This window comes from Oryza glaberrima, chromosome 1 (assembly GCF_000147395.1).
Source record: "Oryza glaberrima chromosome 1, OglaRS2, whole genome shotgun sequence".
NCBI lineage: Eukaryota > Viridiplantae > Streptophyta > Magnoliopsida > Poales > Poaceae > Oryza > Oryza glaberrima.
This window is the reverse complement of record NC_068326.1, coordinates 27140772-27168065: the sequence shown is the minus strand read 5'-3', so window position 1 is coordinate 27168065 and position 27294 is coordinate 27140772. Positions and strand designations below refer to the sequence as shown.

General features: G+C 39.6%; 1 protein-coding gene across 9 annotated transcripts; it reads left to right on the top strand.

Moving 5' to 3' along the window:
- The first annotated feature begins 3101 nt into the window (after window positions 1–3101).
- Window positions 3102–25892, top strand: LOC127781166 (myosin-17-like). Of its 9 annotated transcripts, none has more exons than XM_052308088.1 (53): window positions 3102–3501; window positions 4413–4541; window positions 5117–5260; window positions 5350–5495; window positions 5602–5758; window positions 5905–5963; window positions 7062–7221; window positions 7320–7469; window positions 7545–7681; window positions 7789–7935; window positions 8019–8120; window positions 8217–8274; window positions 8357–8458; window positions 9947–9984; window positions 10312–10438; window positions 10519–10686; window positions 11219–11350; window positions 11435–11544; window positions 11650–11710; window positions 12505–12682; window positions 12777–12982; window positions 13122–13241; window positions 13324–13422; window positions 13555–13743; window positions 14112–14251; window positions 14938–15105; window positions 15217–15384; window positions 15539–15706; window positions 15888–16055; window positions 18987–19154; window positions 19241–19408; window positions 20065–20232; window positions 20366–20533; window positions 20609–20776; window positions 20894–21061; window positions 21179–21346; window positions 21488–21655; window positions 21734–21901; window positions 22072–22239; window positions 22390–22599; window positions 22713–22833; window positions 22920–23012; window positions 23107–23187; window positions 23282–23467; window positions 23787–24131; window positions 24208–24336; window positions 24419–24489; window positions 24561–24660; window positions 24730–24786; window positions 24894–24950; window positions 25041–25121; window positions 25237–25319; window positions 25422–25892. In XM_052308088.1, exons 1-53 carry the CDS (start codon window positions 3499–3501, stop codon window positions 25546–25548), a joined length of 7155 nt encoding a protein of 2384 aa, XP_052164048.1. In that variant the 5' UTR covers window positions 3102–3498; the 3' UTR covers window positions 25549–25892. The 9 variants fall into 9 exon arrangements, with proteins under 9 accessions (XP_052164048.1, XP_052164042.1, XP_052164098.1 ...); XM_052308082.1 differs by having other exon boundaries at window positions 3105–3501; window positions 23273–23467; XM_052308138.1 differs by lacking the exons at window positions 18987–19154; window positions 19241–19408 and having other exon boundaries at window positions 3108–3501.
- The last annotated feature ends 1402 nt before the right edge of the window (window positions 25893–27294 follow it).

The window sequence follows — 27294 nt, the reverse complement described above, 5'->3', positions numbered from 1 at the left end:
GATCTGTACAACGATACCGGTCAATAGAACCATGTATTCAATTCACATTAAATACCTAGAAATTACTAGTTAATTACTTCACGGCCATCATGTTACAATAATTTTATTCCGTATCTTACCCCTCTTATCCCTCTTATGATCAACGGTTCACATTGATCCACCTTTAAGTATCTCTAAATACTTCGCAAACGCCTTAAAAAATCTCTAATTTGCTGCTTTGAAATGGTATTTGGCACTAACATGTACCATGAAGTGGAACGCACCTAAGAATATTTCTTCAGGTTGGAAAAATCACAGCTGCAACTTTCCGAATCCTGAAAACGTCAAGAAAATTATTTCTTTTGAAAGTCTTGTTGAGAACTTCAGATTGTATTCTGTTTTTACGATTTCAGAAAAACAAAAAAAAACATTTTCTTATATAATCCTTGTAGGTTGAAATGGACGGCACGCCACATTACCGCGGTGGTTGCGCATCACCGCCATCATTCATTCGTCGTGGTAGGTTGATTTCTTACCTTCTGCATCCACCTTTTTCCGCTGCTCATACTAGCAGTAGCAGCAAGTACGAATCACGAGCAGATAGATTTGAATGAACAAGATACTTAGTACGAATCACGAGTACAACTTTCTGTTATCTGTTCCATACCCGTGACAAATCTCTATTATTTGCTACTGAAACAGTACATTCCTCTGCTTGTTTTATACTACTACTCCAAAGGAAGTCGTTGCGTCCGTGCGTGCTTGTGCGCACGTTCTGGTAATAAACATGTCGCTGATCTTGTTGATACCTGGAGATGGCATGACGGCGTGTATTATTTTCTTTAGATTTCGATCAGAGCTCAGAGTTGAACAGAGGAATGTGCTGATGATCATGATGCCGTCTCAGGATTTCCTTAGCTGGCAAGGCGTACGTACGTACCAGCACGATCGGTCTCTGGCGTTGATTGATGGGTACCCAACTGCCTTTGCGAGCTGGAAATCATTAGTGCTAACCGGAGTCTCTCAATAGCAAACAGGTCATTAAGAATCTGAATCGATGATTTGTACAGTTATGTACAATAGATCACCAATCTTCAATTTTCTTCACTTTGCCACATTGGGGTCCATGGCAATCGGAACACTAGTAGTAGCTACAGTTGATCAATGCTCGGAGATGAGTAGATCTTGCTTACGTTGCGTCTGATAGGATAGTTCTTCCAGTTGTTGCAAGCAACGGGCCTGCCGGTTAAGGCAGCGTTCGAAAGGGTGAGAGAGTGAGTTTGTTTGTTTCATTTTCCGCGCGCACGTTTCTCAAATTAAACAGTGCTTTTTTAAAAAATTTTTCTATATGAAAGTTGTTTTAAAAAATGATATTAATCTATTTTTAAAATTTAAAGTAGTTAATACTCAATTAATCATGAGCTAATAGCTCATCTCGTTTTGCGTATCTTCCCAATCTCCTCAATCCCCTTCTCCTCAAACACAGTCAATGCACCTTTTCCATTGAAGCGTTCTCTCTGTTTTTGAACAGAACATGATGATTTGGGGGATGAGTTAGCTCAACATATATTCCGTAGGAAACTGGTACAGAGATTTTCCTCCTCATATTTTAATATGTCTCAGAAACACGCTGCAGAATAACACAATGAATAAGTTGATCTGCTGTATCTTCGCATGACTGCTAGTATGATACAACTGCGTGTTACCCAAAAGAACTGTTCGACCCCAGCTGGTCAGCCAGGCGTCAGCTACGCTGTAATTTTCGCTTGGACCAGAGGCGTGAAGCTAGCTAACAAAATGTTGCTTTCATGGAACTCAGGGGCTGTTTGATTTACAGGGACTTATTTCAATTCTATGTCATATCGGATGTTTTGACACTAATTTAGAGTATTAAACATACACTAATTACAAAAACCATTTCATAATATTGGACTAATTCGCGAGACGAATCTTTTGAGTCTAATTACGCTATGATTTTGACAATGTGATGCTATAGTAAACTTTTGATAATTATGGATTAATTAGGCTTAAAAAATTCGTCTCGCGGATTAGCACTTATTTATGAAATTAGTTTTTTTATTAGTCTATATTTAATACTCTAAATTAGCATACAAACATCCAATATGACATGGGCTAAAAAAATTTTAGCCCCATCTAAACACCCCCTTAACTATCACGCAGTCGTGGCATCACAGAGTTCTACACAAAAGCAGCTGAGTACCTCACCTGCATCTGAATAAAAGTTACTCCTATATTAGCAGTTATACCAAGTCTCTGCACGAGTACGAAACTAGCTATACGGACGAGAGAAAAAGCACAAGCTGCTCAGGTGATCGATCGATGGATCGCCTCGGTTGGAAGAGTACCGATCGAGTACGTGTACCATTCGACTCTACTAACGTAGATGTACGTAGTGATGTTGACGTACTATGACGGATGCATTGCAATTGCATGCACAGCGTACGTACGTGAACCGTAACAGCAGTTGGGTGGTTAACATGAAGCTCCGATCGATCCTGGAGTACATGGAGCTGGTGGTAGTAGACTAGCAGTGTCGTGCACTTTTTCCGCTGTGGCAAGTGTGCGTGCTTCGCCGAAAGCTATCGAGTTTTTCCCTTTTTTTTCTCTATGGATCGCCCAATGACGACACGCTGCCTAACTGTCGGCCAGGTGGCTCCCACGCCCTCCTCCCGCCCCGGCTGTCTGTCTGTCTCTCCCCGCACATGTCAGCATACTAACCCACCTGCCAAATCGCCCCCCCTGGTGTAAACGCTTTTTTTCCACGAGCAAACACGATCAAAATCGAGGGTTTACCTGCGCTAACCCAAGCTCTGGTCGCGCATCCCGGTTCGGAATCCGCTGCCGCCACCTTTCCCCCACCACCCGCCCGGTCGCCGTCGCGCTCGCGCACCTCGGCTTTTAACCCTCGCCGCGCACCGGCCGCCACCTTCCTCTCTCTCTCTCTCTTTCTCTTTCCCTCGCCTTTCGCCCACCGGCCTCTTTTGGAAAATGTCGCACCACGCGGGCGAGGTGAGGTGGTGACCCGACCGCACGTTGGTGGTGGCCCGGCGGGCGGGCGGGGCGGGGCGGACGAACGGAACAGTTCCGCCTCGCGTCGCGCACCGAGATTGATTGATTGGTTATTCGCCATTTTTTTTTTGGTTGCCTAGGGGAGTCGAGTCAGGTTGGCTTCCCACCACCACCACCACCACCACCACCTCCTCTCCTCTTCTCTCCAGGCGCGCCGCTGTGCCCCTGTGCTCACCTCTCGTCGCGGTCGCCCTCGACGGTTCCACCACCCGCGGACCCCGCTCGCCGCCGCCGCAGCCGTGCGCGGATCGCGCCGACGCGAGGCGATCGGCGAGCGGCCCGGGGGAGGGGAGGAGATCGCCCGTCGGCGCCCCCCCGGCCCCGCCGAGCCGCGTCTCCTCCCGTCCGATCGCGGGGCTTCCTGGGGCTTCAGTGTGCGCCACTTCTCTCGGGACGGGACGGGACGGGCGCGATTGCGGCAGATGAGACATGGTTCGTGTCTGCTCTAAGCCTCTTTCTTACTTGTCGATGCTTCCTGTTTTTGTTTTTGGTTCCCCGGTGCGCGATGCGATGTGCTGCTCGTGTCGGCGTGCGGTTTTGTCTACTTCTGTTGCGCTTTTGCTTTTTGGCTGGGTTTGGGGGATAATTTGTGTGGTTTTGGAGCGAGCTCGTGTTTGGGAGCACAGGGAAAGTTAAGTGGATTGTAGTTGCCCTTTTGCGGAATTTGGGATATTCCATTTACTCTGCGTATGAATTCATTGGGTTCTTCTAGAAAGCATGTTGGATAAACTAAATCCTAGGAACTAAACAGTAGCAATAAGTAGCTCTTTTGTGGTTTTTAGCACTTTGCGGGAATCACCAGTGATATGTCAGGATGCGCTCTAGCTGAATATCTAGCCATTTCACTTGCATCCGAACTCAGTTGAACTTGTTTGCTAGATATGTGACATATGGATTGGAGTTCAGTCTTGTACGAGAGATTAGCTAAACTCTGGAGGAAACTTTTTCGCTTTTGGTATATATATTTTTTTTTAGAAGGAACGCTTCTGGTATAGTTTAATGGAATGAAGGCAGATCGCATGAATTACCAACCGTATAAGCTCTGGGTGAAATTCATCTGTTGATCATATGTTAAAATTGATATATACTGTAAACTAGAATCATGTATGTACCTTATGAACTATGTGGGATGATTTTAAATGTATGCAAAGTAGTAAAATTGAGACAAATTTTTACTCAATACAAAAGCAGAACTAAATGCTATATCATCTTCTGACAATACATTAATCTAATGCAAATATATAGCCAGATGTTAAATTTCAAATCACAATGTATAGCCTACCCATTTGCATGTCATTTCAGTTTGTTTGATACTCTTACTTTTTTGCTTGGCACAAATGCAGGCTTCTATGTTAAACATTGTTATAGGCTCTCATGTCTGGGTGGAAGATAAAAATTCAGCTTGGGTTGATGGTGAGGTCTTCCGGATTGATGGTAAAAATGCCCATGTTCGCACAACCAAGGGAAAGACGGTATGCTTTGAGTTGTAATTTTGTATTATATTACTATGAATTTTGAGTCGTAATGGCTTTTGAGTTCAATTTTTTGTTCGAGAGAGTTTACGACTTCAGTTTTTCTGCATGTCTGCCACTTTCTAGTTTTTGACTAAGCAAGTATTGACTGCTGTGTTCATTTAGAGGAAAATAGTTAGCAGAAAAATCATTTGTAGGAAACTTACAGCCCCATGGTAATAAGTTGTATCAAAAAGGCTAGTGAGGTGTTTGAACCATCTAACAATACTTTAACATCTAAGATTTGTGGTATCTCTTTCTAAAATCATCCAAAGCAGTTGATGTCTAACTCCCATTGCACATTTTGTAGCCTCTCAGAGCAGCAAAATACATTAGCTAGCGTGGTTTAATTTGTGGCTTTCATTTAGCTCTACCTGTGTATAAGTGATTCGAGAAAATCGACTACAATGAGTGTATATTGATGTCAATGATGTGCTTGATAAGACTTTTATAAGTATGACATTATCTACGGTACTCAGTTTCTATAGCATGTTGTTTTTTGTATGTAAATGGTAATTGTTATTTTTTGCCTCTAGGTTATTGCAAATGTATCAGATATACATCCTAAAGACACAGAAGCACCACCTGATGGAGTCGATGACATGACAAGGTTATCATACTTGCACGAGCCTGGTGTTTTAGATAATCTGGCTGTCAGATATGCAAGAAATCTAATCTATGTGAGTGATCATTTCATTGTAATGTCAAAAGAACAACCATTAACACTAGTCCATTGTTTTTCCCCTAATGATATTTTCTTGAGTTCCAGACCTATACCGGCAATATCCTGATTGCCATAAATCCGTTCCAAAGGCTGCCTAATCTTGTTGATGTCCGAACTATGGAAAAATACAAAGGTGCAAACCTTGGGGATCTAGATCCTCATGTATTTGCAATAGCTGATGTCTCTTACAGGTGAATTTTTATAGTACTAGCACCTCATCTTATTACTGACCTAAGTGTGGAAGTGCTCCTCCTATATTGATGAAACCATTTTGCGTTTGTCTGAATAAGGAAACAGGCAAATGATGAATGAAGGAAGGAACAATTCCATTTTGGTCAGTGGTGAAAGTGGAGCTGGTAAGACTGAAACGACGAAACTGCTGATGAGATATCTTGCATATTTGGGTGGGCGGTCTGGAACAGGAGGAAGGACGGTTGAACAGCAGGTTTTAGAAGTAAGTTGGAAAGATTCCTATGTTTTTAACACATCTTTCTGATATCACTGGAGTTCCATTAGTTCAAAAGATATAGTGTTTTCCAATGTATCAATTTCCTTATTTTTCTTTGCTGTTTTGCTTTCTCACTTGTGTTTTGGATCCAGTCAAACCCAGTCCTTGAAGCTTTTGGGAATGCAAAAACTGTTCGGAACAACAATTCAAGGTATGCATATCATAACATGGAAATAAGAAGATAGTGAAATCTATACTGTTTGCAGCTTTAGAGTTCAGAGTAACACAAACAAAATGGTAGTACAGTTGTGTTGTATACATCATAATCAAAGGTGTGAAGGAGCAGCAGAGTTTATTATGGTATCACTTGCGGAATAACTGTGTGTTGCTAAAAATAACATGCTACAAAAGCAAAAATTACTATTCTGTGAACGTATTCTGATCATTAGCGCTTCACTGGCATGATCCTGTATAGATTATTTCAGGAAGGTCTTGATCTTACAATATGAAATGTTTTTTGTTTCGAAGTAAAGTCTCGATAAAATAATTTGGACCGTAGCTTTCACATATGTAGAACCTTGAGGCATGGAGCTTGGTTGGTCATATGGTATTGCAATTATGTACTGAGTACAAAGTTAAGCTAGAACTGAGTGTAGCTGGAAAATGGTATTGCAGGCTATAGAAAATGATTTTAGCTTGTGGAGTTTAGCTGGAGGCCTGGAGCTTACGCTCTCCAAGAGCTTCTCTGTAGGTCGCTTACCCCGGGCAATTAGTTTGTGTTTGCTTGTTCTGGTCGTGTGTCAACCTTAGGTGTTGTGTGTGTGGGCGTGTTCTTGGGTGTGTGTCAGTTTAGCCCCCTCATTTTGTATTTAGTTTCTTTCTTCTTAATGAAATGAAACGCAGTCCTGCATTTTCGAGAAAACAAAGTTAGGTTAGAACTTAGAACTCTCTTGAAAGAAAAAACAAAAGTTCAATGGCTGCTAATGTTAGTATTTTGCCAAATATTTGAACTGGTCCCACCTGCTAGATTCAAGCAACCATTTTGCTTTTCAAGAAGATTACCAATGCAAATCGTTTTGGCTCTGATCGCGTATGGGTCAGCAGGCCATGAAGGATAAACATATAACTATTTTAGCCTCTCAATATCTAAGATCAAAACTAACTGGTTCTATTTTGTATTCACGACATTTAGCTCACACAGACAGTAAAATAATCAAATATTAACTTTAGTAGTTCATTCCCTCATTCTTGTTCATACTACGATTATGTGATACTTACATGAATGTTAATTTTTCTTAACATACTGAAGTCGATTTGGTAAGTTCGTTGAAATCCAATTTGACAAGAGTGGGAAGATATCTGGCGCTGCTATTAGAACTTACTTGCTTGAGAGATCTCGAGTCTGCCAAATCAATAGTCCAGAGCGAAACTACCATTGCTTTTACTTCCTCTGTGCTGCGCCACCAGAGGTACTTTTTTTCCCTGTTTGTGGTCTCAGTTTGCATGTAGAATCTTTCTTTTCAACCTGTTACATGTGCTACTTTTTATGCCAAAATTGTGGTTGCAGGATATAAAAAGGTATAAGCTGGGGGATCCATCTTCATTTCACTACCTCAATCAGTCGTCTTGCATTAGAGTTGATGGTATCAACGATGCTGAAGAGTATCTTGTAACTAGAAATGCTATGGATACAGTTGGCATCATTGAGCAAGAACAGGTTTTAAAATCTGCCCCCTTAAAGTATTGAATTGTTTTACTGGGGATGCATTTTATCAAACGACATTTTCTACAGGAAGCTATATTCCGGGTTGTTGCTGCTGTGCTGCATCTTGGAAATATTAATTTTGCAAAGGGGAGTGAGGTAGATTCATCTGTTATAAAGGATGACAAATCTAGATTCCATCTTAATACAGCCGCAGAGCTCTTGATGTATGCCTGACGTTTTAAGTTCTTCACTTCTCTTTGTAATTTTAGTGCCATCTTTCCAATATTTAAATATTTACAATCTACAATACATTGTGAAATGCTCATTACAGGTGTGACTGCAAGAAGTTGGAGAATGCCTTGATAAAAAGGGAAATAAATACACCAGAAGGAGTGATTACTACTACAGTTGGTCCTAGTTCTGCTACTGTTAGCAGGGATGGCTTAGCAAAACAAATATACTCTCGATTATTTGACTGGTAATAGAGTTGACTAGGGACAACTCATTCCATACTTTTTATGCACATATCCTTTCTAAGTATGTACAGTTGTACTATTGCAGGCTTGTAAATAGAATTAATGCATCGATTGGGCAAGACCCAAATTCGGACAAATTGATTGGGGTACTTGACATATATGGCTTTGAAAGTTTTAAAACTAACAGGTAACTAGCTAGGTGCAGAAAGAATAGTTAATTTATGCTATCGAAGACACTATATGAGTTTGCTAAGTCCTTCTATTGTATTCTGCTGCTATACAGTTTTGAGCAATTATGTATCAATTTCACAAATGAAAAACTTCAGCAACATTTTAACCAGGTACCTGTACAACTCATCATGTTAGTAGACTGTTATTCTCTTGCTTCCTGTGCCAAGCAACCATGGATGCTTGTTTTTGCAGAATGTATTCAAAATGGAGCAGGAGGAGTATACAAGGGAGCAGATTAACTGGAGTTACATAGAGTTTGTAGATAACCAAGATGTACTTGATTTGATCGAGAAGGTATTGGTTAACTACGCTGTTGTAATTTGTTTTCCCCAAGTGCTAATGCAGTTAGGTCCTGTTATGATCCGCAGATCACAATGAGTAAACCCAGACTATAGCTGGGTGGAATCGACAGTTTGTGGGGAGAGGGAAAACCGGAGTGTGGGAAGAACCTGTGTGTTTCTTTGCTAAACCTCTTAATTTTGGGACAGAGGAAGTAGATGGCAGCTCCTTTATGAAGCTAAGTAACCAATAGATAAGATACACGGCTTATGAAGCTAACAATAATTTTACTGCAACAGATAAGATAGATGACCAAGTAACATGTTAATCCTCAACTTAGCTAGACAATGTTCTACTGTGTCAGATACATAGGCCCATATTATGCAGTCGTGTAACCCTGAGATGCCTATAGAAACTGTGCTGTTGCCATGTGCTAACAGTTGCTGCCTCCCATGTCCAGCTGAATGCCTTTTTGGTATCAATCCATAACAACCAAAGTTGAATCGCGAGCCTGAAGCATATTCAATGAAACCACAAACTGGTATCATATAGAAGGGCCCATAAACAGTCTTGACCAATTCGAGCTTATTCACTGAAATACTATAAACCCCTTTTCCTTTCTTAATGACTTCGCTCTTCACTTACTTCATATCCAACTATTGATAGCTGGTGTAGTTTCAAAGGATACCCAGGGAGCTAGGGGAAAAATAAGCAAAAGCCTATCTATATGGATTGCTTGAGCTTTTTCATCTGCTCAAGTAAAAGACTAGCCAAGCTCAAGCCACAGACTTTGGGCCTGAAGCTGACTTCGGTGGATGTGCTAACTTGAATAGGATCCATATTCTGGGATTGTACCTTTTACCTGTAGGAGCAGCAATAGTGATTAGTGATATAAACTGATTTCAGCACGATTTTTTAGACAAAATCTCATAATGAATTTGAAGATTGATTTGACTTAAGGCCTCAGTATTTTTAGACAAAGTTCCATATTATACACCAATATTATGCCAATCTTATCTTCCTTTGAGTTGATCAGTATTTGTTGGAGTATAAGTGAATTGTATGTCTTTCCTCATCAGCTTAAGCTTTTGGATTGAACTGGTTGGTGCCAGAGCTAGAGTTCTCGAGTTCGAATCCAGGCTGGCACGCAATCAAATAAAAAATTGCAGCCACTTCTATTCCACGCTTGGGGCTTGCGGGAGGGGAGTGTTGGAGTACAAGTGAATTGTCTGCCTTTCCTCATCAGCTTAAGCTTTGGGGTTGAACTGGTCGGTGCATGCAATTCAATAGTATCGAATAAAACCAACGTAAGCTATGGGAAAACATTGGTCTACCTGATCTTGAGCTTCTTTAAACCAGTAGATGATACCATACTTAATTGCTACAGCGCCTTCCACAGATGATTGTAGTTTCAAAACACGTCTATGTTCCTGTTGTACATTACCACCACCTTTTTTTTATCTTTTATGTTCTAATATTTAGTTATCACGTTTCTGTGTCCAGAAACCAGGTGGCATTATTGCACTTCTTGATGAAGCTTGGTAAGTTCCCATTTTTCCTTTGTTTTTCACTGCATGTTCCAATTTTACTGGGACATATTAAGAAAAAAAAGTCTACATATGTGTATTACTACGCTGATGCATGCCTTATGTAGAGAAGTGGATTTTGATCAATTGTTTAGTTAGGAACAATATATGTTATGTGGATTGCCAGATCCTATTTTTCATAATATGCTGAAGTGGACACCTGATGTTCATTCCCAAGCAACACATGTCATTCTTGTTTTTACTTAGGGGTGTGCATTTTTTGCACCGCATGACATTTCTAATGTCTCTGATATTTTTTCTTTTATTGTCTATATCAACCAGCATGTTCCCAAAGTCGACACACGAGACATTTTCCCAGAAGCTGTACGAAAAGTTCAAGAATCACAAAAGATTTACCAAACCAAAACTTTCTCGTACTGCGTTTACTATCCAACATTATGCTGGAGATGTAAGCATTTTCAGTGTACTGCTCTTATCTTTATTCATAAATTTGTCTGAGAATGTCACACTTTTTAAATATATCTCCAGGTGATATATCAATCTGATCATTTTCTGGACAAAAACAAAGATTACGTGGTAGCAGAGCATCAGGAATTACTGAATGCTTCCAGATGCTCTTTTGTGTCTGCATTGTTCCCCCCGGCATCAGAAGAGAACACAAAATCATCAAAGTCCTCAATTGCCACTCGCTTTAAGGTAACTCTCTGCTATATTAGACTTGTTTATTATGTCACTATTTTATACTATGTGGGTTATGAATTCAACTTTTGTTTCCTACTAATGGTAGAAACTTAAATATGTTTAGTGGACCCTTACATAGCTTGTAATCTGAGCTTATTATTTTTCCATGCCATGTTATTAGACCGATGTCACATCACCAAACTAGTGATATGAATTAAATGTCATGGGAGAATCTCGCTATTTTTTAGGTAAAACAGCATGGGAGAATCTCGCTTGCGACACGATATTAGACTAATGTGTTGGCATACTGCATAATCATTACATTTTTTCTGCTACTATGTCCTATGCCAGAGATTCATGGCATGATATAGCAGAAAGGACCTAAGCTGAATCTAAATACGTAGTATATAACTTTAGGGATTTTATTTGACAGATTAGTATAATAACAATTGAAGTTTTTAATAAAGAGTGGGATTGTGGTGTTTACTTTTCTTTAGCTGTGCTTTGATATAGAAACACCTCTCATTTGATTGAGTTTAATTTCCAGGTGCAACTTCATGAACTGATGGAGACGTTGAGCTCTACAGAGCCTCATTACATTAGATGTGTAAAACCAAATAGTGTTCTTAAACCTGCTATATTTGAGAACACGAATGTTCTGCAGCAACTTCGATGTTCGGTAAGTAGATATTATATTTCCTTTTTTGAAATTTCGTGAGTACAGTTTCATAGTGCCTTCTGATAATTGTTTTTCATCCTTAAGGGTGTTCTTGAAGCGATTAGAATCAGCTGTGCTGGATATCCCACAAGGAAATTATTTCATGATTTTCTTCATCGCTTTCGCATTCTTGCTCCTGAAATTGTGAAAGAGAAGTGAGTATCAATGCCTCAACAATTTAGTGTCTTCATTTTGTCTAATAAATTTTACCCTTTCATTTCTGGTTTGTATTAATAAATGGTCCACATGCTTTTCTGTAGAAATGATGAAAAGGTCACCTGCCAAAAGGTTTTGGATAAAATGGGGCTGCAGGGTTACCAGGTGAAATATGTTTTACTAGCCATCGCATGCATTTATTGTTTGGCTACCATAGGCATGGCCCCATATGGCCATATGACATGTACATCTTCACCAAAATGGCATGTATGCCATGGGAATGTTCTTAATGAGTAGGGACAACTTATATCTTTTAAAGTAGGTGGTTACTGGCCAGATAAACATTGTCTGAAATGGGTGAGACTTTGCCACTTTGAGAATAAATGCATACATGTTTGCCTTGTGAGTCTAAACAGCATTGAAATAAAAGGATGGTCTGGTTCGGTTTTCAATCGGGTTCTGGGTTAGATTGTGTTCTAAACCAAGAAGTTGAAATTATTTTTGTGTGTATTCCAACAAACTGGGTTGCTGTATGTGGACGACATAAATTATAAAAAAAAATACGAAAAGAATAAAATACTGAGCTCATCAGAAAGGGCTAGAGGTACCTAGGGTGGGTTGAACCACTGAAGTATAGGGTTTGCTTATAGTGGGGTTTGATGTGGTTGGTACCAACTATGTATTTATTGAAGAGACTACCAATGATTTTGGGCCTTGGACTTGGCCCACCACCATTTAGCTGTTCTTTATGAGTTATATTTTTCTCTCTTGATATGATTTAATAGTAGGATTATACTGTTGAAAACATATTAGAAGGTTCTGACTTGACTCCTTGCAAGCAGATGATTCACAACGCATGTTGTCCTTTTGGTTGCTTTTGTTTAGTGTCTAGGAAAATATAATGCTTTGGAAGTTTGCTTAGTTAGTCCTATAGTTGAAAAATTAATTGCAACTTACAGATTGGAAGAACCAAAGTATTCCTGAGAGCTGGTCAGATGGCTGAATTAGATGCTAGAAGAACAGAGGTGCGGAATAATGCAGCAAGAGGTGTTCAGGGTCAGTTTCGTACTCATGTTGCTCGTGAGCAGTTCCTGATACTGCGTAATGCATCTGTTTGCTTGCAATCCTTTGTTAGAGGTAAAGTGCTTTTCAGATGGTATCTGAAAATGTTTTTGTGTAGTATATAGATGGACCTGTATACATATATTGAGAGCTTTTCTTCTGATTGCAGCAAGATTGGCTTGTAAACTGCATGAATGCCTGAGACGAGAAGCAGCAGCAATAAAAATTCAGAAAAATATCCGCTGTTATTTTGCATGGAGAACTTATTCTCAACTGCGTTTGTCAGCCATTACATTGCAGACAGGGTTAAGGACCATGGCAGCTCTCAAGGAATTCATGTTTAGAAAGCAAAACAAGGCTACTACCCATATCCAGGTAGGCTAGCTGTTCTTGTATACACTTCACTGTTACTTTCCATGTTCAACTGTAGATGGACATCAAGCTCCTGGTTGTATGTGCCATTCATCTTCATTTGCTTATGTTTAGACCATCATTTGGACATGTGTATCTGCAGACCCAGTGGCGTTGCCACAGAGATAACTCTAACTATCTAAAACTGAAGAGAGCAGCATTGACTTATCAATGTGCTTGGAGAAGAAGGGTTGCCAGAAGGGAGCTGAGACAGCTCAGAATGGTAAATGAACACCTTTTGATTTGTAACTGATGGATTTTTTTTCCTTTACTAAAGCAAATTTTCTCATGCACAAATATTCTAGGCTGCAAGAGATACACAAGCTCTTAAGGTGGCAAAAGAGAAATTGGAGGAACGTGTGGAGGAGCTAACAAACCGGTTGGGCCTGGAAAAGAAATTAAGGGTTAATTCCTGGTCTTGAGTACAATTAAATTACTGCAGATATGGTTCAACTGCACTGACTTACGTTGGCACTGCAGGTTGTATCCGTATTGACATAGAAACTATTGGTCATGTATGTGTATTTGATTTGCAGACAGATCTGGAGAAGTCCAAAGTAGCAGAAGTTTCTAAATTGCAGGCCGCTCTTAATGAAATGGAACAGCGAATGCAAGACGTCACAGCAATGCAGGAAAGAGAATCAGCTAAAAAGGCTGTTGAGGAAGCTCTTGAGCAAGAAAGAGAAAAGATCAGTTCATTGACTTCTGAAATCGAAGGACTCAAGGTACATTGAACCACTAGGGAGGGTCTCTATTAACATTTGATAAAATGGTTTACAATAGCAATTTACTGTTGTATATATGTTTATATTAAAAAGAGTCAGCAGTGTACAGTTGTAATTTTTCTACTTCCTCCGTTTCACAATGTAAGTCATTCTAGCATTTCCCACATTCATATTGATGTTAATGAATCTAGATAGGTATATATGTCTAGATTCATTAGCATTAATATGAATGTGGAAAATGCTAGAATGACTTACATTGTGAAACGGAGGGAGTAGAAGCAATCATGATATTTATTTCTGGCCTGTTTTAGCTCATTTAGGCATGGTATGAAATATTTTGATATTCAGTGAGTGCACTATTATGACAGGCGCTTCTAGTAGCAGAACAAGAGGAAAATGATTTAACTAAGAAAGCACATGCTAATGCTCAAGAAAGAAATGAAGAATTGAGCAAGGAAGTCGAGGATGCAGATGGAAAAATCAAGCAGCTTAGCGATACTGTGCAGAGGTTTGTCTTTTTTCTTAATTGCCTGAGTGTTCAGTATTATTTCTTGTTGATTGTGGAAGCTAAACCAGAAAACAGTTGACTAGAACATGCATTCTCCCAAAATAAAAAGAGCATCATACATAACTCTACATTCTAATGCCTGCACATAACAGACATAGACATGCATGTTCATACATAAGATGGTGCACGCTTTATGTTTCTTGCAGTTCTAGAAACACCTGTGTCACTCGAATTCTCAACTTTAGATCATTTTATTCATTGGATCTCACTGCACCTCCTCCCTCCTAAATACCCCCCTTCCATCTCTTCTAGCCTCCCCAGAAAAGCACTCTTTTATAGTAAATTCCAATAAATCTCCATGTTGTATAAAACCCACAATTTTCTCATTTGGTAGTTAACCACTTCTGACCACTGTAATTTCTGGACATTTTGTTTGACTGGTGCCAGATCTAGAAAGTGTATTTGCTGGTGTATTTCTTTTATAACTACATGTTTTCATTATGAAAATCAGATGCCTCTTTAAATGATTTGAGGGACATTTATGTCAATTCAGAAATTCATGGTATTCTTTTGCTTCCATTGTTCCCTTAGATTCATTTATGTGCAACCGATAGTTTACTGTAATGGGCACATACCATTTCGGCTCTAATAGCATTAAAATGCACTCCCATTCTTTTTCAATACAGACTAGAGGAGACTATACAAGAAAGGGAGGCCCTTTTGCTAGCAGAAAGACAGGAAAAGGAAGAAGCTAGTGCCGTAATAGCTGAATCTCAAGCAAGAAATGAAGCATTTGCAAGCAAGCTTGAAGATGCTGAGAAACAAATCGATCTGCTTCAGGAAACAGTTCAAAGGTTCGTCCTAGAAAGTTCTTGTGAACTGATATTCTATTGTTTGGTCATAAATATCTTTCCATCTTCCTTTACTATGATGTCTGATGGCTTGCAATCTATTTCTATATGTAGATTTGAGGAGGCCATTACAAAATTACAATCTTCAGTGACTATTGAAAAGCAACAACATGAGGAAACTGTGGTACAATTAGCTGAAGCACAAGCTAAAATTGATGAACTTCTGAGAGAAGCTGGGGATACTGATGAAAAATCTACTCAACTTGAGACTACTATGCAAAGGTTTTTAGATTCTTTACAAGTTACATGGCCATTGCTCGACATGCATGGAAACTTTTGATCAATCATGAAGTCATTTTCTTTTGCAACCATATGTATTTTACAAAATCTGTTCTACTATCTCAATAACAGTTCTTTCTTCTTTTTGTGAACATAGGCTTGAAGAAAGTTTAACAGAGAAGGATGCTTTATTGACTACAGAAAGGCAAGAAACTGAAGCAACTAAGAAATTACTAAGCGAAGCACAGTATAAAAATGAGGAACTACTCAAAAAAATTGAAGATGCTGATAAAAGCATTGCTCACTATCACGACACCACCCAAAGGTCTGCTGTTTGATGTTTGCATTGACTTATTTTTATATTCTAGGGCAGTTTGTTTCGGATTTATTTTCTACCCATTTAAATTCTGGTTACTAATTTTGTGCTTTATTAATGATCTTGCTGTTGGAGATCACCTCTATAAGTAAACATTGACGCAGCTGATTATTTGTTCCCCATTGATCAGACTTGAGGAAAATGTGACAGCAGTAGAGAATTCATTGAAAGCTGAGAGACAGCATAATGGTGCAATCATGAAACAACTAGCTGATGCTCAGGTAGAAATTGGGGAGCTACAAAGAAACCTTGAAGATGCTGATAGGAGAAACAATCAGCTTCAAGATTCTTTACAGAGGTTCCTTTCTTACCTTAGATTATGTACTTGATTCGGTATTATCTTGCACCATCAATATTGGTATTTGTCAATATTCTACTACATGCATTTAGTCACATCTAGCATAGGTAAGTATCCTTCTATCAGTGAGGCAGTGTTTGGCTAATGGGATAGGGAAATGATTTCCCACCCACCAAAAGACACTTTTAAATCCTAACCATTCATTCTCCCTCTTCCATTTAATCCTAACCCTTGCTTCATTTCCTAATCCCAATCTCACCCCCCATTTCCCATTATCCAAACACACCCTGAGTAGCAGCCCTCTGATTGGCGAAACGAGGTGCTTTTGCTCCCAATTAACCACCTTCTCTTAGAAGTTCCGAGACATCATGCAATATGTAAAGCAGTAATGGAATTCTGTTGTAAAAGAATGGACACAGATGAAGGATATATAAGAGCAAGTATAATAGCATGCTATAGGTTAGCTACAGACATATGTGGAGGAGAGAGGAGAGGAGAGGAGAGAGAAGAAAAGCGGGCTAAAGATTTGTAGCCAGCTGCAGCATGGGTTCCAAAATATTGTGTGTGTATGAGAGGTGGGCCAAGTATTAATGATGCAATATATATTTATATAAAATTATTGTATGGGTAGGCTATTAGAGTGGCTGTAGATAATGTGTCAATTTTTAGAGCTGACAGTTGGCTATATTACTCCCTCTGTCCGCAAATATAAGGTTTTTTGGTTGGATGTGACATCCTAGTACGACGAATTTGGACAGAGAGTCTGTCCAGATTTGTTATTGTCGTGGAGCGATCCTCTCTAGCGGGTGGTCGTGAGACCCCTCTTTGTGAGTTCGGCCAGGGGAAATTGTGCGATGATCAAGGGCCTACTTCCGCTTGCGGTCTAATCGCTAGATCGCTCTCGTGGCTGTGTGGGAGCTCAAGGATTATACAGGTTCGGGCCGCTATTGAGCTTAATGCCTACTCCTGTGTATAGGATTATGGTGAATTTTTACAAGAGGTTTTGAGCTCTAAGGGAAACCTAGCTGTTCTTCCTCCGAGCTCAAGTTCTCTGAGAGTCGTCCCCTTTCTTGGTGGACGAGGTCCTCCTTTTATAGTCCAAGGGGATACCACATGCACCGTTTGTACCTACCCCTCCATCGGAGGGGGGGGGGGGCACATGGCCCTAATCACATGGTCGCCTAGCTCCAGGTGGGGCCCAGAAACGCCCCCCGCCTGACACGGGGGACATCCCTGTCATTCCCTATTAATTGTATGAAGACTTCGGCGGCTCACCACGCACGTGGGGCGCCCCTGGCAGCGTGCCGATGGGACAGGGCATACCTGCCCCCACTCCGCCTGACACAGGGCGGAACGTGGGGGCACTACCCCCGTCCCGTCGCCTACTCCGCCTGACACAGGGCGGAACGTGGGGGCACTGCCCCCGTCCCGTCGCCTGTGACCGGTCACAGGCCGGTCAAGCTCGATTGACATGGGTCAATCGAGCGGCGCCGCACATCTAATGCGGCGTGGGGCAGTTGGGGCACCGCGCATTGAAGGCGCGGAGCAGTGTCTTTCGCCCCGCCCGCTCTCCCCGCCACGTGGTGGTTGCACGAGGGCCTCGGGGTAGCACGCCCTGAAAGCCCGAGGGGTGCGACGTGGCACCCCGAGGCCCCCTGGCCACCTCAGCGCTACCCAAGGGGCGGGGGGAGGCAAGGCCGCGTAGCCACGCGACTAGATGGGAAGGATACTTCCCTCTACTGTGCGTACCCCCGGGCCCATTTCACCGACAGTTGTACTAGGATGTATCACATCCGGGCAAAAGCAATATTTGTGGACAGAGAGAGTATTAAACTTGCTCAAGTACTATAAGCCTCTAGACCCTGCCTCTAAATTTGCCACATAGGATAAGGTGATGAGGTGGAGGAGAGAAGTTAGAAGAGAGAGGATAAGCCACCCCTCATGCAAGGGGCAACCTCTACACAATCTCCAAGAGAAGTGTAAGATGATGTCAGAGTGAACTAATAAAAGAAATGATTGGGGTTTGTGTATTAGAGGCGATATGTTGTACTTGCCACCTTTAAATAATGAGTAGATGACATGGCTCAAATTAGAGGTAGCATCCACCTTCACTATAAAACTTGCTCTAAAAAACTTGGGAAGTTCTTGACATATCTAAAAGACTTCATCATATTTTTTTCAATTAGGGTCATATGAACTGCTTAATGTGATGACCCTGGTTCCTAGCTTTAAGAAGGGGTTCAGCGTTTTGCCTTCTCAACACTTAGGCTGTGTTCGCTGGAGCTTGTTCCCAACCGGAACAGTGTGCACGGAAAATGGAGCGATCCATTAGCGTGTGATTAATTAAGTATTACTACCTTCGTCCCAAAATATAACAACTTTTGGCTATGAATTTGGACACACAGTTGTCCAGATTCATAGCTAAAAATGCTTATATTTTGGGACGGAGGGAGTAGCTAATTTTTTTTCAAAAATGGATCAATATGATTTTTTTAAGGGACTTTTGTATAGAAACTTTTTGCAAAAAACGCACCATTTAGCAGTTTGAAAAGCGTGTGCGTGGAAAACGAGGGAGATGAGTTGGGAAACCTAGGGTAAGAACACAACCTTAGTCATGCCTTAAGGGATGGCTGGCACAAAAATGAAAAAAAAAAAAGAAGAGGATGAGACTGGATATTCTTTAGTTGCAAGAGATCCAGAAAAGGTAGTGCCTCAATAAGGAGTAGCATATATTCTTAAGAAAATTAATCTGCTTCAGGATAAACTATGCAGACTTGTTTCATTGACAGAAGAGTGTTATTAGTAGCTTGACAGACATGCTCGTTGAATCTAAATCTGCTATACCTTCAATGTAGAAGATTCAAGTATTTGGTTATAGATCATTAATGTTGTTATTAGGTAGTTATGATGCATTTTTTCAATACTTCATAGACTTGTCGAAGATGCTACCACAAGTGAGGCTTTATTGGTAGCTGAAAGGCAAGAAAATGAAGTGACCACAAAAACACTAACTGAAGCTCTGGATCAAATTGAGGAATTAGTTAAGGAGGTCGAGTGTGCTAAAAACAGTGTGTATCAGCTTCAAGATAACATCCAAAGGTCCGTTTACTCCAAAATAGAAACCATTGATGAAACCTGTTTGTGTGGCTTTAGTTTTTTACCTTTTTTTTAATCCATGGGCATAGACTTGAACAAAATGCATCTGCAAGAGAGGCAGATCTGCTAACAGAGCGTCAGGAAAAGGAGACAACATCCAAAGCACTAGCAGAGGCGCAAGCAAAGATTGAAGGATTACTGGAGGAAATTTCTTCTGCTAATAAAAAAACCGACCTACTTCAAAAAACTATAGAAAGGTTTGTTGTTTTTTTTTTTCATGGAAGCATTGTTTGTTGCCTAAACTTAGTACCAGGAATTTACTTGCATGTGTTTTCATGTACCTTCAAAACATCCTGATGTATAGATTTTTAAAACAGTAGTTATAGATTTTGTCATGAAGTTTTGTGTGGTGCTCGTCTCTTCCTTATACTTCCTCTTTTGTGGGATGTGATGACTAGTATTGTTAAAGAAGTACATTAGTTGTAATAGGAATTTTCAGTATTTATCAGCGGATAACCTGCATATTTTTTGGTATGGGGTAGAAGTATAGCTTCGAACATTAGTGTGAATATATGGAGCAGGTGACCTTGTTCACTTGCTCTGTTGAAGGCCTGGTGACCTTCTCACCATCACCTGGAACTTGTTGATAAATGATGTACACATAGGAAAGAAGAATTCAATGTTTCTGAAGTTTTAAAGTGGGTGAATGGAATTAAGCATTATGATATTTGATTTAAGTTGTGCAATCACGAGTGGTTGTAGTTTGAGACTTATCACAGGAGATGCTAAGTAGCTTCCCATTTTGAATGGGTGTAACCTGGAAAACCTTGTGTGGTGTAGCGTCCGGCTTGACTATATATTTTCTCCATCGATTTTATAGATTGCGGCTGTTATAATTTAATCCTGAACATAGGTTAGAAGAGGGGGCAACAACAACAGATGCTCTCTACTTAACAGAAAGACAAGAGCATGATCAAACCAAGAAAGCATTTTCTGAAGCTCAAGAAATAAATCAACAATTATATAGGAAAATTGAAGAAGCTGAGAAAAACATAGAACAGCTTCGGGAAAATGTGGAAAGGTCTGTTTCTCATTATTCTAACTTATTGGTAGCCTATCATAACTAGCAGCAAAGTTCAAGATTTGTGCACTAACTGGTACTAGAGTTCCCCTTTGTGTACTAACATTGATTTCCTTAATTCCATCAAGTATAGACTTGAAAAAGATGCAACAGCAAGAGATTCTTTGCTGCTTATGACAAAGCAAAGCCATGATGACACCATAAAAGAGCTACTTGAAGTTCAGGAGAGAAACCTGGAGTTAATGAACGGAGTAGAGGATTCAAATAAGAAAATTATGCTGCTTGAGGATTCAGTAAAAAGGTTTAGTCTCTTTGCTTTCAAGTATTTGTAAGATTAAAACTAATTATTAGTAATATCTCTCTTGTTTGACCATAGACTTGAAGAAAGAATAGCGTACATAGATTCCTTATTGGCCATAGAAAGACGTGAAAACAACGAGACCAAGAAAGAATTAGCTGATGCTCAGAAAGAGATTGAGGAATTACTGGATGAAATGCAAGACAATGTTGCAAGTATAGCAGAACATGAGGACACAATTAGGAGGTCTGTTATCTCTCATAGGATCAAGTCATGCTTCTCTTACTGACTTAGAGCGCTAGCCTTATATTTTATCTTCAATGACATAACCCTACGCGTTGTTCCCATTTCTTGTGTGGATAGACTAGAGGAAAATGTGGGAGCAAAGGAGTCTTTGTTGCTAACTGAAAGGGAACAGAATGCTTCAACCTTAAAATTGCTTGCTGAAGCACATTTGGAAATTGATGAATTAATAAGGAAACTTGAAGACTCAGATAGAAAATCTGATAGCCTTCAGAGTACCATAAAAAGGTCAGACAGATAGTGCACAATCAGTGCTAGTTGGGATCACATATGCCAAATTTGACTTCCATGTTTGCAAATGCCATAACTTGTGTTACATTGGTGTTCTTTTATTCACATCCACAGGCTGGAAGAAGATGGGATTGCCAAGGAGGCTTTACTATTAACAGAAAAGCAAGCACATGAGGCAACAAGGATGACTCTCACTGAAGCTTTGGAAAAAAATGAGGAACTCCTCAAGAAAATTCATGATGATGATAAACATATACTTGAGCTTCAGTTTACTATACAGAGGTCCATTATATTTATCTTCAAGTTTTTATTTCAACATATATGCTTATGCTGAGATCCTACTCATTCAATTTTGCAGTTGCTATATTACCTATTATCATTAAACATATGCTATTCCTCAAATATTTTCTTCTGCCAATACAGGCTTGAAGAAAATACAGCTGCAAAAGAGAACTTGTTGTTGAGAGAAAGGGAACAAAATGATGCAACAACAAAGGCTCAGATTGAGAGTCAAGAAAGAAATGAACAATTACTAAAGAGATTTGTGGATGTTGACAGGAAAATTGATCTTCTTCAAGATACCATAGAAAGGTACTTCGCATGGTATTGCTCAATATATTCATTTATGAGATGTTAATGTTTTGTATTTATTTTTTCATCATGATTCAGGATCGGAGAAAATTCGACGACAAAGGATGCTTTGTTGCTATCAGAGAGACAAGAGAAGGATGCAATTAAGAAAGAACTTGTTGAAGCTGGAGAGAGAAATGAAGAGTTACTAATGAAAATTGAAGACACTGATAAAAAAATCGAACATCTTCAGAATGCCATAATCAAGTTTGTACCTCCACTAATTCTTTTTGGATTTACTCTAGACCAATACAAGTTCATACATTCTTTCACACACTGCCAGCTTATGATGTTTTATTTTGGTATTTAATATATTATGAGTTATTTCTGGTTCTCAATTAACTGATCTTGTAATGGCATGCTTGCCAACAAAACAGGCTTGAAGGAGATATAGAAGCAAAAGATATTTCTTTGGAAGCTGCAAGGGAAGAAAACGACACAATCAGGAAATCTCTTGCTGAAGCTCAAGAGAAAAATGAAGAGTTACTCAGGAAAATTAGTGATAATGAATACAGGATCCACCTACTCCAAGACACAGCACAAAAGTTAGTATCTGTATCCTGTATATTTTCTCAAACTTCGGTGTGCTGCTGCTGAGAGGCAGACTACAATAGGATCACCACTAACCATTTATTTTATCTGTTATTTAAGAAATGTTTATTGCTTTACAACACTAATTTCTTATCTGAAACCAGGCTTCAAGTTGATGCCATTTCAAGATTGTCTTCCTTTGTTATGGAAAAACAAGAAAGTGATGCAGCCAAGAGAGCTCTTACTGAAGCTCGTGAAAGAAACGAAGATCTACTGAAGAGAAATGAGGACCTCCTCAAACGGAATGATGACTTGATTAAGAAAATTGAAGAGTCTAGCAAAACTATTACTCAACTTCAAGAGAACTTACAAAGGTGCATATGCAATTTTTATTTCTTATTTTTACCTATTTGTCATGATGGTATCAGGCTCACTCTATCATTGTCAACTTCAATTAAATAACTCTTTTCCATCCTTCCATAAACAGGCTGGAAGGAAAATCAACGAACTTAGAAGCTGAGAACCAAGTTCTCCGTCAACAAGCAACTGCAACTCCACCATCAACAGCCAAATCTTCAGCTTCACGCTCAAAGATCACTAGGATTCATGTAATGTATCTTTGGTGAACCCGTTTTACATATTCTTTGCAGGATTGTTTGCTGCTGAAGACTGACTGTTTTATGTATTTTAACAGAGAAGCCCAGAGAATGGACATATCTTGAATGGTGACACAAGACAAGCTGAAATAAAGCCCTCAACTGGCACATCAGAAACGATACCTTCAATAGTGAGTTATACCAATTATATGGCTGCATATAATTTATGAACAATGTCTTAAAAATAATTGATCCTGTGACTTTTCACTTGAAAATGCATTATAGGGCAATCCTCCTGACTTGAATAATGAAAAACATGTTGAACAAGGAGAGAAACTACAAAAAGTACTTAATCAGAAATACCAGGTATTCTGCTAGTATTTATGCTGCATATTGAATTGGAGCTTTAAGCCTTGAACTTATTTTTATAATGATATTATTTTTTTCTAAGTCTCCTCAGAGTCAGCAGCCTCAGGACGATCAGCAGTGGTTACTCACTTGCATTTCACAATATCTTGGATTTTCCGGGAGCAAGCCTGTTGCTGCGCTTCTTATATATCAATGTCTCTCTCATTGGAGATCATTTGAAGCAATGAAGACTGGTGTCTTTGACAGCATCCTACAGGCTATAAATTCAGCAACCGAGGTTCCTAGCACTTAGTTTTTAAATTTTATAGTATCCTTATCTTTCTCATATAGTACTGATTTTCATAGAGCACACTTTTGTGTTGCAAATTTCTACAGAACTACAGAGAATCTTGTCTATCCAATTTCATAGTTTACAACATCTAACATGTACATAAAATTCAGGAAAGGTAAGATTAATTCACAGTTACTGTGGAAACGTTGAAATGTTGGCAAAACATGAAAACAAAAGGAATCACATCGCAATAACTTATGTAGTATATCTTCCTTGCAAGTCTACATCATGCAATGTCCTGATGGTAGCTTTCCCTCCCTTGAAGGCCCAAAATGATACAAGAGCATTGGCCTATTGGTTATCCAACTTGTCTACATTAACAGTTCTCCTCCAGCGATCATTCAAAACTACTAGGACAGCAATCTCAACCCCACAAAGGCGAAGATTTTCATCTGAGAGGATCTTTCATGCAAGTCAAACTTCAAATGCTGGGCTTGCTTATCTCAGTGGCCAACCAGTTGTTGGAGCTGCTGGATTACCCCAAGTTGAGGCAAAATATCCAGCTTTGCTCTTCAAGCAACAGCTTGTGGATCTAATTGAGAAGGTTTATGGTATGATAAGTGACAGTGTGAAGAAGGAACTAAATCCATTGCTTGAATTGTGTATCCAGGTAGCCGCCACATGCTCCTTGTTTGGTAAAAAAGAGTGAACCAAATTGAAAGATGTCTAAATTTGAATATCCTCAGGATCCACGAACTTCTCACAGTCCAGCAAAAGGACATGCAAATGGCTTGGGGCAAAAAAATCAGCTTGGACATTGGTTGGCCATTGTAAAGGTCCTCACCAACTATTTGGATGTTCTAAGGGCAAACCATGTAGGTGACCAATTGTTATGGACAAATAGCATCGATTGGCAGAAGGCTCTGAATGCACTTGACTATTTGGTTGAATTTGCAGGTTCCATCAATTTTGGTGCACAAGCTATTCACACAGATATTTTCGCTGATTGATGTTCAACTATTTAACAGGTAAACGCGCCATCCTAATGTTTTGTCTTGACATATGTGAGAGTCTCTAATCCTCATTCCCGTTGAAATAGACTCCTTTTGCGGCGGGAGTGTTGTTCATTTAGCAATGGGGAATATGTGAAAGTTGGACTAGCTGAACTAAAACATTGGTCAGACAATGCTACTCGAGAGGTTATTCACTTCCCTGTTTTTATATGGATTTTCTGAAGCTACCGCCTAATGCGTTTTTGTCTGATACAGTTTGCAGGTTCAGCCTGGGATGCACTGAAGCATATCAGACAGGCTGTTGATTTCTTGGTGCGTGTTCTTTGAAAAAAAACTGTTTCTTTTCCTTTTACAATTCAAATTTGATGCTTGATACCGTTTAATAATAAATGCATGCCATGCCCAACTCCTTTTGTCAGGTGATTTCCCTCAAACCAATGAGGACACTGAAAGAGATACGCACTGATGTGTGCCCTGTAAGTGCTCTACTACTATTTACTAAGATTTTTCCACATGCAATCCTTGCTCAATAAGTTGTCTTGCTAATGTTTTTACGATCTCTTCAGGCACTCAGCATACAACAGCTTGAGCGCATAGTTGGTATGTACTGGGATGACATCAATGGTTCAAACACTATCTCAGCAGAGGTTAGATGATGAGCTTCATTATGCACTATATGATCTTGCGGGCTTGCCCCCGTTTTGTTTGTTTTCATTCAGACATGAATCATTTACTGATTAATTATTTCCGTTCTATCTACAGTTCACATCAAGCTTGAAAAGTGCAGTACGCGAGGAATCAAATACAGTCACAACCTTTTCCATACTGCTAGATGATGATTCATGGTCAGCTGTCTGTTACATTTGAATGAATGAATTAGTAGCTTTTCAGTTTAGGACCAGAGTTCTGATGGCTCATAGTTTTACTTGCTTCGTTACTTAATGCAGCATACCTTTTTCACTTGATGATATTGCAAAGACAATGCCAATCATTGAGGTGGCTGAAGATGATTTGCTACCTTTTGTTCGTGAAAACCCAAGCTTTGCGTTTTTATTGCAAAGGGGGAACAGTTAACTTTTCTCACCATGGAGCCTTGCAAGTTGTGGATAAATCAGTTGTTCCTATCCGTAGGATAGGGTGTACAGTTCGCATAATTCATTTTTATACCAGATAGCAGGCCATTGAAGAGTAGATTGCTAGGGGAGGTTATAGGTTTCTGATTTTTATTGATTGGTTCGTTGGTTGTATATTTGTGTTCACTTTTTCCTTGCATTGTTTCTTTGCAATTCTTTTTGGGCTTGTATACTAAGGGGCCAAGGGGCAAAACGCCTTTGTGTAAGCATAGAGCTTAGGAGGTTTTGCTGTAATTAGTGAAGCTGTACATGTGTTGTAAATGATTAAAGAAAATGAATCGCATCGCTCTGCTGGTATAGAATAATGGTTGTGGTTGGCTGGTTTTTTAAAGATATACGGCGTTGATTCATTTCAATCTGCAGGAGATCATCAAATTTTCAATAAGAGAAGATATCTCACTCTGTTCCGAAATAAAATCACTTAGCATTTGAAATTTGTACCAAAATATGTAAGTACTTCTAACACTATTACTTGACTCATTAATCGCTTCCCTCAAATTTCTTCCCATCTCACCCAACATCTAACTAGGGAGCACCAAACCTTTTTTAAAACCTTAACTTTTGCTACACAACCAATAAATACTTATATTCTTTGATATGGGATTACTCAATTTTTAGTGCTGCATTTCTAGGAGGGCCACTAGGGGATTTATGATGCATCGGTGCCTCTATCCCACGCTCTACCGTGTGCCAATCCACGTCGCAAAACGCCTTGTTCTTGCGATGGCACACCCTTTGATACCTAGCCCTCTCGATGATGGGTTTGTTTGATCTATGCTAAGCCTAAATAGTTCTCTTGTTCTTCAAGACTATTGGCCTATTGGGGGATAAACCCCACTCTTAGGGAGTTAGGGTGTTTGGTTAACTAATGTAATAAATGACTAAAACGCTCCAGGATGACTTTACTCTTATGTAACCGGACAAGGGTAATAACGTAATTTTTCGTCGCTTATGAATAAAATGCCCTCCAAGGGCAAAGTGATGGCGGGATCCATTCCATCCACTGTTAACCTCACTTTGATCCTCTCCCCTTCTTCCCGGTATTTAAGTTAGGGCTCTTCCCAATGAAGACAGGAACCCTTGCCATGCATGTTAGATTTTGTTCCAACAAATACAATTACACATCAAGGGCATGTTTACTTTGATGTCATTTTCAACCTTACCAAATTTTGATAAAGTTGCCAAAAAAGTGGCTACATTTAGTTTGCTGCCAAATTTTAGTAACTATATAAGAAATTCTACTAAAATTTTAGCAACATTGCCAAAATTTGGTAAGATTTTTTTAGCATCAAAGTGAACAGGCCCCAAGTAAAATAACTCGTGACACCTCCAAGTACCACAAAGGTGAGATGATACCTTGTACCATGAAGATATGTCATGATACAACCACAGGCATGACACCTCATCAAAATCGGCGCATCAATCAGACATTTTCTTCCTTTGGATAGAAGTTAACTTCTATAACATTTATTGGTACCCGTAAGTATCATTTTTTTTAATCACGGATACGTAAGGTATCATCACTGATCACCGCTGAATCTTCATCGGTACCTGGTACCTGACAAGCATCATAACTGATAACTGTAGGTATCATCACGAATATCAGGATATCATCACTAATTCTTGATATGCAAATGTATTCTTGTAATGCACATATGTATTAAGCCTATGATATATAATTAGTACC

What these genes read in the sequence shown, in the direction of transcription:
- LOC127781166 (XM_052308082.1), top strand. An exon ending in CTTGCAATCCTTTGTTAGAG is followed by an intron (nt 12,683 to 12,776) that starts GTAAAGTGCTTT and finishes TTCTGATTGCAG; the next exon opens with CAAGATTGGCTTGTAAACTG. An exon ending in CTTCAGGAAACAGTTCAAAG is followed by an intron (nt 15,106 to 15,216) that starts GTTCGTCCTAGA and finishes TTCTATATGTAG; the next exon opens with ATTTGAGGAGGCCATTACAA.